This window comes from Corvus kubaryi, unplaced genomic scaffold (genome assembly GCF_017639235.1).
Source record: "Corvus kubaryi isolate FWS band 111438036 unplaced genomic scaffold, C.kubaryi_AGA036_p1.0 133, whole genome shotgun sequence".
In the NCBI taxonomy this organism is placed as follows: domain Eukaryota; kingdom Metazoa; phylum Chordata; class Aves; order Passeriformes; family Corvidae; genus Corvus; species Corvus kubaryi.
In genome coordinates this window covers 36296589-36312806 of record NW_024580667.1, presented here as the reverse complement: position 1 = coordinate 36312806, position 16218 = coordinate 36296589, and the positions used below count along the sequence as shown (strand labels likewise).

General features: G+C 37.1%; 1 protein-coding gene across 4 annotated transcripts in view; it reads right to left on the bottom strand.

Moving 5' to 3' along the window:
• The window catches only part of UGGT2 (UDP-glucose glycoprotein glucosyltransferase 2), an 80102-nt gene that overhangs the window by 61518 nt on the left and 2366 nt on the right, over window positions 1-16218 (bottom strand). For 2 of the 4 annotated variants that reach the window (XM_042043616.1, XM_042043645.1), the window contains exons 3-6: window positions 8289-8419; window positions 7064-7176; window positions 2801-2975; window positions 741-840 (exon numbers count right to left, since the gene is read on the bottom strand). In XM_042043616.1, the coding sequence (XP_041899550.1) occupies window positions 741-840; window positions 2801-2975; window positions 7064-7176; window positions 8289-8419 (519 nt within the window). Of the gene's footprint in view, window positions 1-740; window positions 841-1702; window positions 1729-2800; window positions 2976-7063; window positions 7177-8288; window positions 8420-16218 lie in introns of those variants that run through there. The other 2 variants (XM_042043626.1, XM_042043635.1) reach the window with 2 other exon arrangements.

The window sequence follows — 16218 nt, the reverse complement described above, 5'->3', positions numbered from 1 at the left end:
TCAGTCAACTACTACCAAATTTACACCTGAAAAGCCTGATGACCTTAAAGCACTTGAATCTCCAGCTGGCATTTGATGTAAGTCAGGGATCAGTTTCTTCCCCTTTAAAAAAACTAAACTATATTTTGACACGACTCAAAGGTCATTAAACCTTAGTCTTACCAAAGAGAGTTAATTTTCCTTTTACCTTGTAAATGTCCCTGCAAAGTAATTTCTCTGTGTCACCATGCTGTAGTTACCACTTTCTGTAGTAAATGTCTCATTTCAATATATTGTAACATGCACCAGTCCAAATTCTATGGTACATCACATCTTTCCTACAGAGGATTGTGAAAGGATTTCCACAGAAATTCAGAAAAAAACCTCTCAGCTCTGAAACACGAATGTGTAGATACTGTAGTTATTAGTATATGAGAGATGCCAACAATCATAAAGTAATAGAAGTACAAAGGTTAATCTTAAAATTACTGAAAGGAAGAAAACTGGGTTGTGTTTTGAAGACCCACAGAAAACAACAATTAGAGGTTAGGAAAGTGGACTGTATCCTAAGCACAGATCTTTACAAATGTTCACATATATTTTACTTTCTTATTTCCTAATACCTGAGATTTCCTTCTGTAGAAACAAATTAAGTATAGCCTTCAAAACACTAATGACTGAAGATTCTAGAAGCTAAAGATTTTAACACATTTTAATAGCATTTCCAGTGAGGTATCAAATCAATTAAAAAATCCACATACCTTTAATCTGTGTGTCATCTACTGCTTTATATTCTGTACTCTTTATTGCAAGTTCCACACCATATCCAGACAAATACATTTTCCGGGAATTTGGTTTCTGCTTGATGATATTATTTTAACAGAAGAAAAAACATAACTTAACAAATGTATTTAAAGGAGATTAACAATATCTAATATTGTAACTTTAAAATGTTATGACATTTAAGTCATTACTTAAATTCATCTCTCAATTCAAAGTGCAAGGCATACTGACAGTCCACTGAGAAGGCATGTAACAAAATGTGCCGATGTCCTTTATCTCCTGCAAATCACAGAAAGGCTGGTCAAAATTGTAGTCCTTTTACACAATACTAGAAGAGGGACTAGAACAGCCAGAGTTCATAGCACCCTATACAATTATTGATGCCTTCCAACTCACATTTTAAACTGTTACTCATTTCTTTTTAATCTTGCCAGACTTCCAGGATGTTAAGAGGAAATTCTCTCTTTTTGCATCAGACTTATTCTTTAAAAAAGTTTTGATAAAACAATTAATCACTTTCTGCAAGAAGTATTAAGAAAATGTATTAAAGTATCACTGCTAAAAACAGGTTGCCACTTACTAAAAACAAACAACAACTACTTCTAACTTTGAAGCGGAAATTTGACATTCAATAGTATAATTACACAAAGCATACTTATTTCTGTATACATGCCCTAATTTGCCCCAAATGTATGAAAATCCCCTTTCCAAAATGCAATTTGCACATGCACAGCAGCAATTTCTTGAAAGCTTTAGCTCGCAATTTCTAAGAATCATTGTGTACTGAGAATCCTCCAGCCCATGAGTGAAAACCCAAGGCTGGGGGCTTCTCTGTCCATCCTCTTAGCAAATCTCAAGACAGAGGGAGCAGAGAGCACTCTATAAGTAGTCTCAGTGACATTGGCAAAAAAAAAAAAAAGAGACAGCAGAATGACCGTACCTCTTCTGTTATCAATGCTCCCTCTTCTGGAATTTAATGTAAAAAAGGAGGGAAAATCCATCTCAGTGGGAACCAAAGAACAAAAATGGAGGTTGTGAGGAAGGAAGAAAAGGGAAGAGAGGTCTGAAGAGAGAAAAGGTGCAGGCAAGAAGACAACACGCATTTTGAGGGACCATGATGCGTAAGCCAAGCAGAGCAATGAGACATTTAATATGCAAGTAGGCATTTGACTGAAATAAAAGAGCATAAAAGAACAAAGTTCAATAAAAATTATATCCCATACAACTTAGAATTCAAGACTGGTTTCCTCAAATTCTCTATTTCATTACTGTGAGCAAACAACTCGAAGTCATCTGCAAACTACGTATCTCATCTCCCTGAAATGCCTGGTCTACATATATTGCAGCAACCTCTCACTCCATCAGATTATTCTCAGATTAGTCACACTGTTTAAGAGCTGTACTTTGAATATAAATCACAAAACCCTTCCAAAAATCAAAACTGGGGAAATATAGTTCCATATACTGGTATTTTTCTTGTTTTGTTTCAGGGAGAAGAGTAAGTGAAGAAAAGAATTCAGAAACACTGTGTTTCAAATAGTCACACCATGGAACACAAACATTTTAAAACTGGTCAATGATGCCGGCCGTGATAGCCCACACTGCTGGATCTGAATGAACATATGAGATTACATTGAGAATATGTAAAAATATAATTGGTAATTTCTCAATTTGATTCTCTATTCTACTTTCCATTTTTCTAATTCTAGTTACTATGTTCAGCCTGCTGCACCAAGATTCACCAAGATCTTCGTACACTGTACAAAATCCAGACATATAACCAAAAAGGAGGTATTTCAAGATCAGTGATGCAATCAGTGCTTGCATGCAGGATTGGTAACATTATCATGCTTTCCCGCCTTCACAGTTTGTATTAGATGAATTATTTACCTAGAAAGTTTTAACATTAGAAAATGTATTGCACATAATTTAGGCAAATGCAAAAATTAATGTAGAAAATGTGTATTGTCAAAAAGCAAGCAAAGCAAAGACAGAATACTAACTGTTTACAGAAGCAATGTTGATTTGAAATGCATACCTGAACATAATGCCGGAGAACATAAACAATTTCCTCCTTTTGTGCCTTCTCAGATAAAATCTTGTGGAATTTGACAAAGTCTTTTGTACCCATTTCTGCATATAGAATAACCACTGGGCCATCCTCTTTAAGAGTTGGGAATTTATGGTCTACCTTGAAAAGATATGGCCTGGGTCTGGTTTTAAAACAAATAATTGTGATAGTATAAAGTCAGAAAATTAATTAAAACAGTGGCAGTTTTTCTACTTCATAATTGAAAAAACTAGTAAATGTTTATATGCTAAAAGTATACAAGCCATGTTAAAATCATCACAAAAAATCAGGATTGCTCACAAACCCAGAACAACAAACTCATGTATAAGAAACTGAAAAATCAGCATCAACTATAAATAATTGTATTTTATTAAATCACAACACAAAGCATATAAAAAGCATAGCACTTGGAGATTTTGTGCATCAGTAACAGCTCGAAGCTTTCATTTGAATGATACATTACATCTGTTAGAGATGCACAGAGCAATCAGGGAGGAACAGTAGCAGAGGGAGATTCTGTGAAGTTTGAGAAAGCTGGTAACACACCTGGAAGCTAACTGTTTTGTACTACTGTGACACCACTGAGCTCTGTTAATTCAGCTAATTTTGCAAATTTTGACTGCCTACCTATCCTCCTAACTGAAAATCATGACTAGAAAAGCTACACTGCAATGATTTCTTAGATGACTAAAAACATCTTTTGAATAAAACCTGGGAAAGATGGAGAAGTAACAGAGGATATGATTGAGTAATACACTCAAGGTACTAATTATTGATGAGCACACTTTTTCAAAGTTGCCTTTGCACAGACAGTCAGAAGACCAGCAAACTCTCTCCAAGCATTCCCAAGGCAAGTTAGGAAACTCTAATACAACACACAGTACAGAACTGTGTAGTAGACACTCACTGAAGAGCCATACTGGAAAGGTGTGAGCAGAACGCCACAGTTTCTGTCATGCAAATCTTAGGAATATCTTCAATATAAAAAAACATAGAATAATTTACACTGCAAAGGTAACCTTTGGAGGTAATGTGCTGCAAACCCTCACTTCAAGCAGGAGCAATTTCTATGAGGTTACTCAGGGTTTTAACACCAATGTCCTGCGTAAGTTTGGTAGGTATGCAATCAAGGATCTCATCTGTAAGGCAGAATAAAAGGAGGGGCCCAGTTTAAGAATTAACTTGGGTGCATGTAGCCAGGTGTCACAGAAATATCAGGCAAGCTGTCCCACTGCTGTCACAGGACAAGGCAGAGCAAATAGGTGAGATCTGGGAGCCTGAAACCACTCTTGAATGAGTAAGCTCTGTGAAAGAACTGATCCAGATTTGCCCCAATAAAAGCATACGTGTGAGATGTGACTTGAACAACTTCCTTCTCATAGCCAGAGAGACAAGAGCTGCCACAGTCATGTAGAGAGAGGAAAACCTAAATCAAGGGAGCTTCTCTCTTCCTAACTAACCACTTCTACCAACCAACCAAGGTGATTACTGAGTACTGCTATGATTGAACAGTGACAGTCTCAAAGGAAGAATTTCAAATCACAGTGAACATGCTTCATAAAAATATTGAATGCTGCAGTGAAGTAACACTGCATAGAGCTCTTCTAATGACCTTGGGTTCAGAATTAAAGTGTTCAGCCTTTGTAAATCCAAGATAAGCCTCTGCTCTCTGTTTCTCTTCAACACTGAATAGTAGTGACAAGGAATTGATTCTCCTGCTCTTAGAACTGAAAGCTAATTATTTCCTGCCATAAGAGATGCTCATAAGAAGGCTGCCTGAAAGACAAGGAAGAACAGCTGGGCAGACAAAAAGATAAAAAAATGACACAGATGTGGAGTTCAGCACTTGCTTATCACTCACTAGGGTAGTACAGGCAACTGTATGCTTGTCTAGATAATTGTCAGGATAGGATGCAGAAGCAATGTGATAAAAGACAGCAAACATGTACTGACAAATGTAAGATACTGATTGTTTTCAGCAAAATGTGGCTCCATTTAATGCTTCTGCTCTTCACAGCGATAGTCCCAGAAATCTTAGTGTTGTGTTTTGGACAGTTAGGAAGATAAGCAATCCCAATCATTTAACCACAAGTACTTTGACACATCCAGAGCCCTTGAGTTCTGGAGCCATTGCAGCTCCACACAAAATACTTCCAATTAGAACCACACAGTCCATTGCAACGTGGCTGAAAGTGCAAAAGACAAAATCACAGTCACTGCTGCATAAAGGACTGGGAAAAAAAAAAGCAAAACCTTAACCTTGACATGCAGAATATTTGGGCTCTCCTTAGTCCAAAGAGCCTGAGACTTCCTGAATCTGGGGTTGAGATGATGAATCCACGCAAAAGAATGCTGCAGTCTCTTCTTCCTCTTCCAGTGAGATTTGAAACTATCAGTCCCTAAAATCAGAACATTTCTAGCATCCTCATCCAAATATGGTGAACAACTGAAAGTACAGCTTAAATTGGCCGGGCTTAATTGGAAGAGTCATGACAGACAGAAGACAGAGAATGGAACACAAAGGAAAATACTCTGAAATTAAAAAAAGAATCAATAAATCAAAAAGATCTCTTCTATGAAAAGACAGAAAAAGAATGACTGGTTTAGAGCAATCACCTGCAAGATGGCACACTGTCCCATATATCATTTGTTCACCCTGTAAAAAAAAAGGAACAGGAGCACAGCCCTATCTTTATCACCTAGCCTAAATATCACCAGCATAGGTGAAAAGCATCTGCTACCCAGAGTACAAATGGAACAAGTGTACAAGTGGAAAAGACTACCTGAACATGTGAAGGTGAACATGTTTTGCTCATAGTCTAGCTCCAGGTATTCTAAGTATTTGAGTGATACAACTACTTTTGGGGTGGGGAGAAGGAGGGAAAATTTATCAGGATTTTGTTCCTGCAGCTCTGAAGGTTGTGATATGACTGGTGCATGCAAAGCTATTGAAAATAGAAGACAAATCAAATAAAAGAAACTTCTGTTTTATTGCAAGTTCTTAATAATTTCTAGAAGTCTAACTATCTCAAATCTGAATAATTCAGGATTCTATTGTTTAGTATTGTGATTTTCCAGAATCTTGTACATTTGGGAATAATATCTCCAGAAAGGAGAATGTGCTGGGTCTAGTTAACTGCTTTAAAAGATTACTATATTCAGACATTGCAATAAAATGTTAAGGTCTCATGATGCCTTAATATATGGCCACAAGAATTTAACAACATTTTTAATTATTTGTACTATATTTTGGCTTTTACCTAAGAAAATAAGAGATATTTGTTAGAAGAATGTAATAGTTAAAAATGAGAAATTGTGAACTAGACAGTGAGATGCTTTTACAGAAAGCTTGGCTATTGAATAAGCAAAAGAAAATTATTTAGTAGGTAATTGTATCAATGGACTTAGAAGACACCACAAATCATACATGTAGAACACAAAATTATTTTCAGAAGCAACCAACCCCAAAGAGACAAATTTATAGGTTTTCATTGTTTTTCCCCACAATTTATATTTGACAGAAAGCAAAATCAAAGAAATATACCCTACTAAATCATCTTTCTGCTCTACATGTCTCCATGAAGTGCCTGAGGGTATGGACACTAATGTATATTATGGTGACCATGGCGTGGGGCGGGGGGAGGAGGAAAGAAAACAAAAATTACACACAGGTCTTAAAGAAACCCACAAAATAATATCTTTTTTAAAAAGAGAGATTAAACATTATGCTTTCATTATACTGTTACTGTTGTTTCGATAGGTTCTATGTATTTTACTTCAGAGCTCAAATGAACTCTGGACTGATGCTAGTTACCACAGGACAAAACCTGTGGAAAGAGTTGATAGGTACAAAGTCTAACACACGGTGAGGAAAGGTTATGCCAGCTGAGGTAGACTCCTCTTCTACTCATGTGCCAAGCCCTTGCAACGCAGAAAAACTCAAGTGCAGTGACACTGACTACAGAATCTGTCAGCAGAGTACCACGTCAGACGTGTGACACTGAAACTTTGTATAGAAAGTACACTGTAACTTAAACTTGACTATCCCATGTTAAAAAAAAAAACAACACACCAAAAAAACAGGAAAAAGTACAAAATTGTCCATGTGATTAGGGGACCAAAGCTCTATGATTTTATTTTAAAACCTACTTTGATTCATAATTGATGAATTCATAATACTAAGCTCTTTAGTAATCTATTTTTCCTGCTAAACCAGATCATTGTATTTACCTCTTAGTAGCCTTCTTCAGCAGCTTTTTTATTTCATTAGTCTTACAGGTGTGCTTCTCATGGATAACCACAAATGCACTGCAGCCTTCTGGTGGAGGTTCATCAGCTGCAATCTAATATTTCAACAATTATACTCAACCAGAATGCTTTGATTGCACTTCAACTTAAACTCACATCCCTTTGATTAAAATAACAGCTGCCATTAAGTTGTGTTTCTAATTAAGCCCATTCAAAATTGGGTACGTGGCGGGGGGGGGGGGGAAGAAAAATATCAAAAGATTAAGACCCTATGCTCTTTGTGAGATGTAGTCTATTAAATGCAGTCATACTCCAGAAAATGAAAGTACATTTATGTTCTGTAAAGACAGGACTGAGAAATCTCCTCCACAAGCTGAAATCACAGCCTGTACTTTGAGATATTTTTAACTTTAGTTGCTATCAGCAATCACGTTAACATACAAAGATTAAACTTCTAAACCAACAAATCCCAAACAAGTAACGTCAATTTTTGATTCTCTCTCTTTCCCATCTCCTGCCTTTTTTTTTAAGCTCTACTCAGCTATTCCAGTATGAAGTGGGAATTGTGACTGCATGTCAGTGACTCTGGATTCACCAGCTGAAAGATAAAAACAAAAAGAGTCTGAGAGTATGATATTCCTCCAGAGAACACCTGCAAAACTCCCTAATTTTATTATAGCTTATTACGTTTCAGAAACATGGATTTCTCACTTTATCTTAAAGGTGGCATTGCTAAAGGAGGAGTAGCAGTTTTAGGTTTAGAGGCACAATGAATTTATGTACACTCACTTTTTCATTAATAAAGCAGATTTTTCTATTTTTCAACTTTTCAAATACTAAAACAATTAGAAAGATGAGAAATCCACTAAATAACAAATATCAATTACTTAAAGCTACAGGAAATGTCCTACTCTGGGAATGTCTGAATTCCCACAGGATTATTCGAAGCAATGCAAAAAAATCCCCATGACCTGAATTTTAAAAAATGAACAATTGCAAAAAAATTCTACCCTGAAAGGAATGCTAGCCTTATAACTGAATATGAATATTTGTTCCTGTCAATATAACCAGCTTATAAAGCATCACCTTCATCATGTTTGATTCCAAATAATATTGGCATATATTTTACTGAACTCTAACAATGAACATCGTTTAGCCAAAATACCTCATTCAATCATGTACCAAATATATCAGGCAATACTGTCACCTGCTGAAACATCTGAACAGTTGGAGAATAAGCCCGTATGGAAAGTGCAAACTTCAATAGATTGATTTGCAAATTGGATAAAAATTGTCCTGCTTTCTTCAAGATTAAGTTGTAATAGGAGTACTCTGAATCTGTTGAAGACAGAAAAAACAAAAAAGACAAACTTTTAGTATTTAGCCCTAAATGATGTGACATATCTATCTGCACTATATAATAGACAAGCACTAATGCCAGTGCTGCTTGCCATTCGAAAGTCTTCAGTGTTGTCCACCAGTAACTGTTCCCTGTCCTATGAATCCAGAGGCCTAAATAACATAAAAACAACAGAAGAGAGTTCAATAGCACTAATTAATATCTAAATTATTTTCAGCAATATAAAAACCCACTCAACAATAATGTCTCTTGAAAAACCTATACGGAAAGTCCTGAATGGAGCATTATTTTACAAATAATTTACTCACATTTAGCTTGGAAACCCTCCAATCATGCAATTTACATAAATAAAAATCTTCTAAAGGTGTCATTCTTTGGGCTACTCTCACATATTCTATTTCTTCCTTAAAAATACATGATAAACAAGAGTATGAGAATGGATGGAACACGTGAAGTAGCTTCCCCCCTCTCCCTGCATATCCTGTATTTTCAAGGTCAAAATTAGGACTCTGACTAAGAAAGTAGGTGGATGGTGGCTGGGAATGACAGAAGTGATAATATATTGAGAACATTGGTTGGAAATAATTAACCTTCAATTCTCATTCTAGAGGCATATTCAATTTTCATAACTAAGCAGCTCCTATCCTCTCATTTTCCTCTTTACAACCCTGTCGTGGTTGTAAAAAAAAAAAAAAAAATCTTCTTTTGCTCTTAAAGCCTCTAGTATCTCCTTTCTGCCTTCTCCTCCTTAAAACTCATTATTTAGAAAGGCTGAGTTTGCTGTAATTCACTAGAAAAAACCCCTAATATTAGGGAAGTGTGTAAGTTTATAAAAGCTCCTCCTCATGAATTCTACATGATGTCCTCATTTCAGCAGGGGTAGAGTTAATTTTCCACCTAGTAGTTGGTACAGTGCTGTGTTTTGGATTCAAGGAGAGCAGAACGGTGATAACACACTGAAGTTTTAGTTGTGCCTAGGTAGTGCTTACCCTATGTCAAGGACTTTTCAGTTCCCCCGCTCAGCCAGTGAGAACGTGCACAAGAAGCTGGGAGGGAGCATGGCCAGGAGAAGCTGACCTGAACTGGCCAAAGGGTCATTCCATACCATGAAATGTCATGCTCAGTATATAAACTGGAGTGTTGGCTGGGAGTTGTCAATCTCTCCTTGAGGACAGGCTGGCCATCGGTCAGTGGGTGATGAGCAATTATATTATGCATCACTTGAGAGAACTTTTATTCCTCTCTCTCTTTTTCCTGTTATTATCATTATATTTCACTTTATTTCAAGTATTAATGGTTTTTATCTCAACTCACAGGTTTTACCTTTTCCTAATGCTCTTCCTCATCCCACTGGAGAGGACAGAGAGTGGGCATGTGCTATTTAGTTGCCGGCTGCAGTTAATCCATGACATATAATTGTTACTGTCTTACATTCAATTCAATCGATGAAAAACCTATGTTCTCTACACCCACACATAGCCCTGGCAGAACCCAAATGGCAACAAAGCTGGTGAAGGCTCTAGAGCACATATCCTGTGAGGAGCAGATGAGGGAGCTGGGGGTGTTTAGCCTGCAGAAGAGGAGGCTCAACAGAGATCTTACCACGCTCTGCAACCACCTGAAAGGAGGACGTAGCCAGGTGGGGGTCAGCCTCTTCTCCCTGCCAAGTATTGACAGGACAAGAGGAATTGGCCTTAAGCTGTGCCAGGGGAGGTTCAGGTTGGACATCAGGAAGAATTCTTTCACTGAAAGGGTGGTGGACCATAAGAATGGGCTGCCCAGGGAGGTGGTGCAGTCACCACCCTTGGAGCTGTTCAAGACATGGCTGGGCGGGGCACTTGGTGCTATGGTTTAATTGGCAGAGTGGCAATTGGTCTAAGGTTGTACTCAGCCTCCAAGGTCTTTTCCAACCTTAATGATTTTGTGATTCTAAATGAGATAAATTTGGCTTTACATGTTGAAAACAGTGAATATAAAAATTTGGAAGTAACAAATCCTTCCAGATTGAAACTTTTTTTCAATAACTATATTTTTAAATTTTCTTGAAATTATCTCCACAAAAAAAATTAAATCTTGAATTTCTGCCTCCCCACTCAGCCCCAAATAACATCCTATTGAAGACAACGAAGAGCCATTAAATATATGATTCTAAAAGTTCTGCCTCAAAATATTTTTACCACAAGTCTTTAAATTTTTTGGCTTACAAATTTCATCTATGCTTTCACTGCTGTATTTAAAACAGCTGACATTTTTTTCCTGGAAGGTTATTATGACAACGATGATTTTAATAAGTAAAAAAAAAAAAAAAAGTTTTTTTGTCTGCCTTCAAAAATGACTGTACAACACTGACAAGGATATATTTACCAAATCATGATTCACTCCCACTACTTCAACTTCTATTAACACTGTTGGCTTCACTTAGAATACAACTGTGCTTTAAACTTCACCGAGATACATGAATCCATGTCAAATGCTATATGAGCCACCTAATGCAAAACCAATTTTTAGAGTTTATTACATACAGAGAATATTCTGAGATGGAAGGAACCCACAAGAATCCTCAAGTTCAACACTACAGTGGACTTAAGTGAACTCTTAAGGCCTGCACATGGATTGAACCTGTGACCTTGGCGTTATTAGCACACCATGCTCTAACCAATTGAGCTAATTTTAATTAATCAAAACTATGGCTTGAGCTTTGCAAATTATTTTCACATAGTATTGAATCCTTGATATTTGGTAACTACTTGCCCTCCAAGTTCATTTTAACCTTGCCAAAAGAGTAGAAGTCATAATAAGTTTCTTAGGGCATTACAGGCAATCATGAAGAACCAGATTTTTCTGGTTATAAAATCCTGCATGACAGCACATTACCACTAAATCATTAAAAACATAAATTTAAAAGTAAGTAGAAGAGATCATGTTAACAGGCTACAGCTCCAGACATCTGAATGCACATGTATGAGCTTTATATCTGTGAACTTTCATCCTAGCCATGAGAAATACAGCCTAGCAGGCAACAAAACCTGAAAAGCTCACTCTGAAGATGCCTTAATTTGTCAGCTGAAAAGCTCTCCCAGCTCCTGTAGCCAAATTGATCAGATTGACTACAGCAAGAAATGAACAGCCAGCTAAGCAGACTCACATTTAAATGTTGACATTTACTGTCCACAATTTACAGCAGTATCTTTTATCACAGGTAAGTTAAAAATAATTAAAAGAGACAACCATGGCAGTCACCAAAGATAAGAAAGTATTACAGCACAGCTCCTCAGACCTCATGCACACACAGCACAAAATTAATCTGAATATATGCTGGTAACCCACAACAGAATTCAAAATACTAAGGCACAGGAGGTAGGGAGAATAAATATAAGGGACATAATTAATCAGAAGAACACAGTGTGCTGGAATAATTTTTTTGTGGGATGGAAGTATGAGGATTGTTCCAACTGCATAGCTACGTATGTCTGGATCCACAGATCAGCTAGCAAATTAGAGATCCCAGGTAACAGCAGTTCAGGCAATCACTGGCCAGTCAAATCTCTATGCCATTCAAATAAGATGCCAGTAAAGAGGGAATACTTTATTTTATTGCATTATTCGTATAGAAATGCCATGTTTGTGAAACTGATTCCTCTTGAATCTTTAAGGTTTATATACACATAAAAAATACTTGTCTAATTTAGTTCTGAATAATCTGTAGTCTTCTAGATTGCAACAAATAATTTGCATGATTGTTGTTTATATGAAATATACCGTTGCATTTTTTTCAGAGAAAATTGTTTCCAAAGAGAAAATATGTTTGTGTGTTGGTTTTGTTTTGGTTTTTAATATATATTTATGAGGCTGCTGAAAATTCAATATATAAACTGAAGCACTTGGAAGACAGTAAACACTCGAGCGATAATTAGTCGGCAGGGAACTGGCTACTTACCTTCCCTCAGCAATCATAAATTAACCTTTAGGGATATAAAAGCAGCAGCAAGTTTTAAATGCCATCTTCAGCGTTTTTTAAGTGCTGGTTTTAGTAGGAAATTTTTGCAGCTTTGATTTCTTTATAACATACCTGCAGCTCAAAATAGCATCACCTGCCTTTCCAAGTATTTCACAAGCCTGGCAGAAAATATGTTGCACATTAAGTAGATATAAACAATGTTGCTCATGTTACCTGAAGACCTCCCATTAATCTAATAGTGTATCCCATCACTAACCGGTTCATGTTTTCCATATGGTATAATCAAGATGCTGCCCAAGTTGATTTGCGTTCATATCAAAAAAAAAAGTTAAAACCACCAAATACATCACCAGACTAAATATTTTACCAAATTCCATATACATAATTCCTATCAAATCCATTAAATTGCTACAAATATCACAGCTAAAGAGACCATTAATAAACCTAATTTGGTAATGCTAAATACTTTAAATTAGCAAATTAACAAGACATGTTGATTATTCTAAATTTAAAACAACAAGTTCTGAGAACTGATTAAAAAAAAACCACTGAAAATCATCCAAGGGAGGATTTAGAAGGAAAAAAGCAAGCTACCCTATTTGATTTAAGTTGCCTTCTAGCTTTAACACTTTACGACTCTTCTGAAACATTCAACGGTGCACTGGGATACAAATCTATCATCCAATTCCTTCATAAACCCAAATTTTCAGCTTCAAATCTAGGAATTGTTTATCTTGTATGAAAATGTTTCTATTTAAACAAACAAACAATGCTTTTATTTCCTGCTTATTCATCCTGTCTGCTCTTGGCATCACTCAGAACTGAAAAGCCAATTGCCCCAACCAATCCTTTCTCAGCCAGATCCTTTAATTTACACAAGTAGTTGTTGCTACATCAGTTTTAACACATCATGAACATCCTTCTACGTCAATGTGTCATGACATGCAGCAACTAAGACAGAACCCATTCCACACCATACAGAGAACCAACTTCTCCTCAGAGGTAAACTATTGCACACCTCGCAGTAAACTGTGCCACTGCAGTTTTGCAGCACCAGATTCTTCACTCAAGCTGACCAGTTTATTGTAAACATCTAATGCAGACTTCCTGTTCATTAAGAGCATCCATTTCCTTAGATTCAGACTACCCCAACTACGACTTCACTTTTAGGAAAGCCACTTGGTGCCAGAACTTCAAATTTTCCTGCATTCTTGTCATAGGTATGTGTTGGCCATAAAGATAAATATACACATCAACTGCTCAATATGCTTAATTAAAGTAGTATTTCAGTACAGTGTCAAGGTTCCCAACTGCCAGCATCTAACAGTTCATTGGCATGATAGATCACGGAAATCATCCTACTGTAATTTATTTATTCTCAATCACAGAGTTTATCCAGGTGAAGTAGGTATTTAACTAACAGCTAATTTCAACAGACATCTGTGTCACTAATAATAAATGTCATTAAAGCTTCAAATTCCTTGGAAAGCATGTCCAAGCAAGCAGAAAATAGATGGCTGATAAAAAAAAAAAAAACCTGACACATCATCTAATACAGCAGTCTTACCCCAAGGCAATGCCAACTGCATCTAAACCACTCATAGAAAAAAAAGGGTAAGTTAAAAGTGACTTCTGGAGGTCACCTCACCCAAAGTGTTACTTAGAGATATAATTTCAAGGCTTGACTAGGCTGCTCAAGGCCTCAAGCAGTAGTATTTTGAATTATCTCAATGAATAGATTCCAGAGCCCCCTGGAGCAGTCAGCTGCAGTGTTTACCCAACGCCATAGCAAAAACATTTTCTCTAGTATCTAACCACAATCTCCATGTTTCAACTTCTGCCCTTTTTTTTCATACTGCTGTGTACCTTCAGGAAGGTTCCACTTTCTTTGCACATTTCTCTGTTGGGAAGCTGAAGATACAACATCTCTCCTTACTCCTGTCTTTCTCAGGTTCACAGTTCTCTCAGACTTTCCTCAGAAGTCTGCTCCAGCTCCCTAACAACTGCAGAGTTCATCTCCTAGACTTGCTCCAATGATGGACTCTTGTCTTTCTTTTCACAGGGAGCCCCAGTACTCCACAGTCTTACAAGCGCCACATACAGTGGAATAAACACTTTCTTTGACCTCTTGGCTACACTCTTCCTGCTGCAGCCTGGCATGTAGCCAGCCTTCTCACTGTTTGCAAGGATCCCCATTCTATCTCTCAGAAAACCACTTTCTAGTCAGTCAGCACCAACATTATGCTGTTGCTGAGATTATTCCACCCCATGTGCAGGGAGTCTGTAAACTGCCTTTGCTCAATTTCCCAATGTTTCTGTTGGCCTGTCTCTCCAGCCTGCCAAGGTCCCTCTAATTACAGCCTTACCTTCCAGCTTCTCCTCCCAGTTTTGTGTCATTCAGAACCTCATGGAGGGTATAACACATGCCACTGTGCTGTGTGCTGACAAAGACCTTAAACAGCATTAGTCAACAGCACTTGCCTCAACAAATGCTACTAGCAGCTGACCACAGGTCAAATTCTGCACCTACTTCCATTTTCCATGTCCTCATGCCTTATACAGAATGTCTTTTAGCAGCATGCACCACCTGGGCATTCTGTTCTCAGCGACTCTCTGGTTTCATACTGGAATATACTTCTAACCGTGAGATCATCATCTCACAGTAACTTGGAGTGTTTTTTTAAATTTTTCCAGTTGATACTCTACAACTAAAATCACAGTTCTTTATACATTTTCTGCTTGTACTTCTTCCATTCTAAAGAAATGATGAGGAAAACACAGGGATACAGTAAAGTAAAACATCACACTATACTCGACAAAAGCCCATCATGCAATCAAAAGCAGCAACATTATGTTTACCACACATGTCCCTGTTCCCCTCCTAGTAATATTTTAAGTCTATTGGCTGCTTTGGGCACTGCTGAGCACTCAAATAACATTACCACATGCACACCACCACCGTTTTTAAAATTGTATTCAGTTAGTCACAATTGTTGAAATGCTGTTTCTCAAGTCTTCTCTCCCCTATACAACATTTTTCATGAACCTGCACTTCTCATTGTCATTTTCTGCAGGATCTTTCTACAATTTGTTAGCTTTTGACTACTAATTTACCATTCAATTTCCCTCAAGTCTCTTTCAGCAGTAGTGTTAGGTGCTCACACTCCTGACTAAAGAGTTGTACTACTCTGTAAGTAAAGAGCAAAATGAAGCAGCCTTACCTTCTGAAGCCTTTTTTACCTTGTTCATCTGTTGACCTACCAAGCAGGTCTAAGACTGACCAACCTGGTGTAAAGCCCTGTAGGTTTCCCAATTTTTCATTACCATGGACATTTCTCGTAAACTGCTCTCCAAGGTCTCTTCTGGCGTGGCTTTTTATGGTTCTTTTACTGGATTTTATGCTTTGGCCTTCTCTCCGAATTTTTAACAACTTCGAATTTTTCTGTCTAATCATGCAAGGCTTTTTTAGTCCTATTTTGTCAGTGATAAACCTTTATTCTTTATTATCAGCAGTACTGATGCTAGATAACAGTCTCCATGCCACATACAAGTATTAAAGCTTTTCTGGTAATTCTTTAAATTTTTCCTTTAGCTAGCATTCTCATTTTAGTTATTTGTGTGATTTTATGCCCTGCAAGTATCCATCATACAGAAAACATGAAGTCTCAATATCCTATAAGCTAGTCATGTAAGCAGGTAGGTATCTTTAATCTTTACATTTCTGCTCCATATTGTAAGAACAGTTCAGTCCATGTCATCTTCCTTTTTTTTTTTCTTAAACTCCTCTACAAGTACTGCTCTTAGGAGAAAACATGCTAC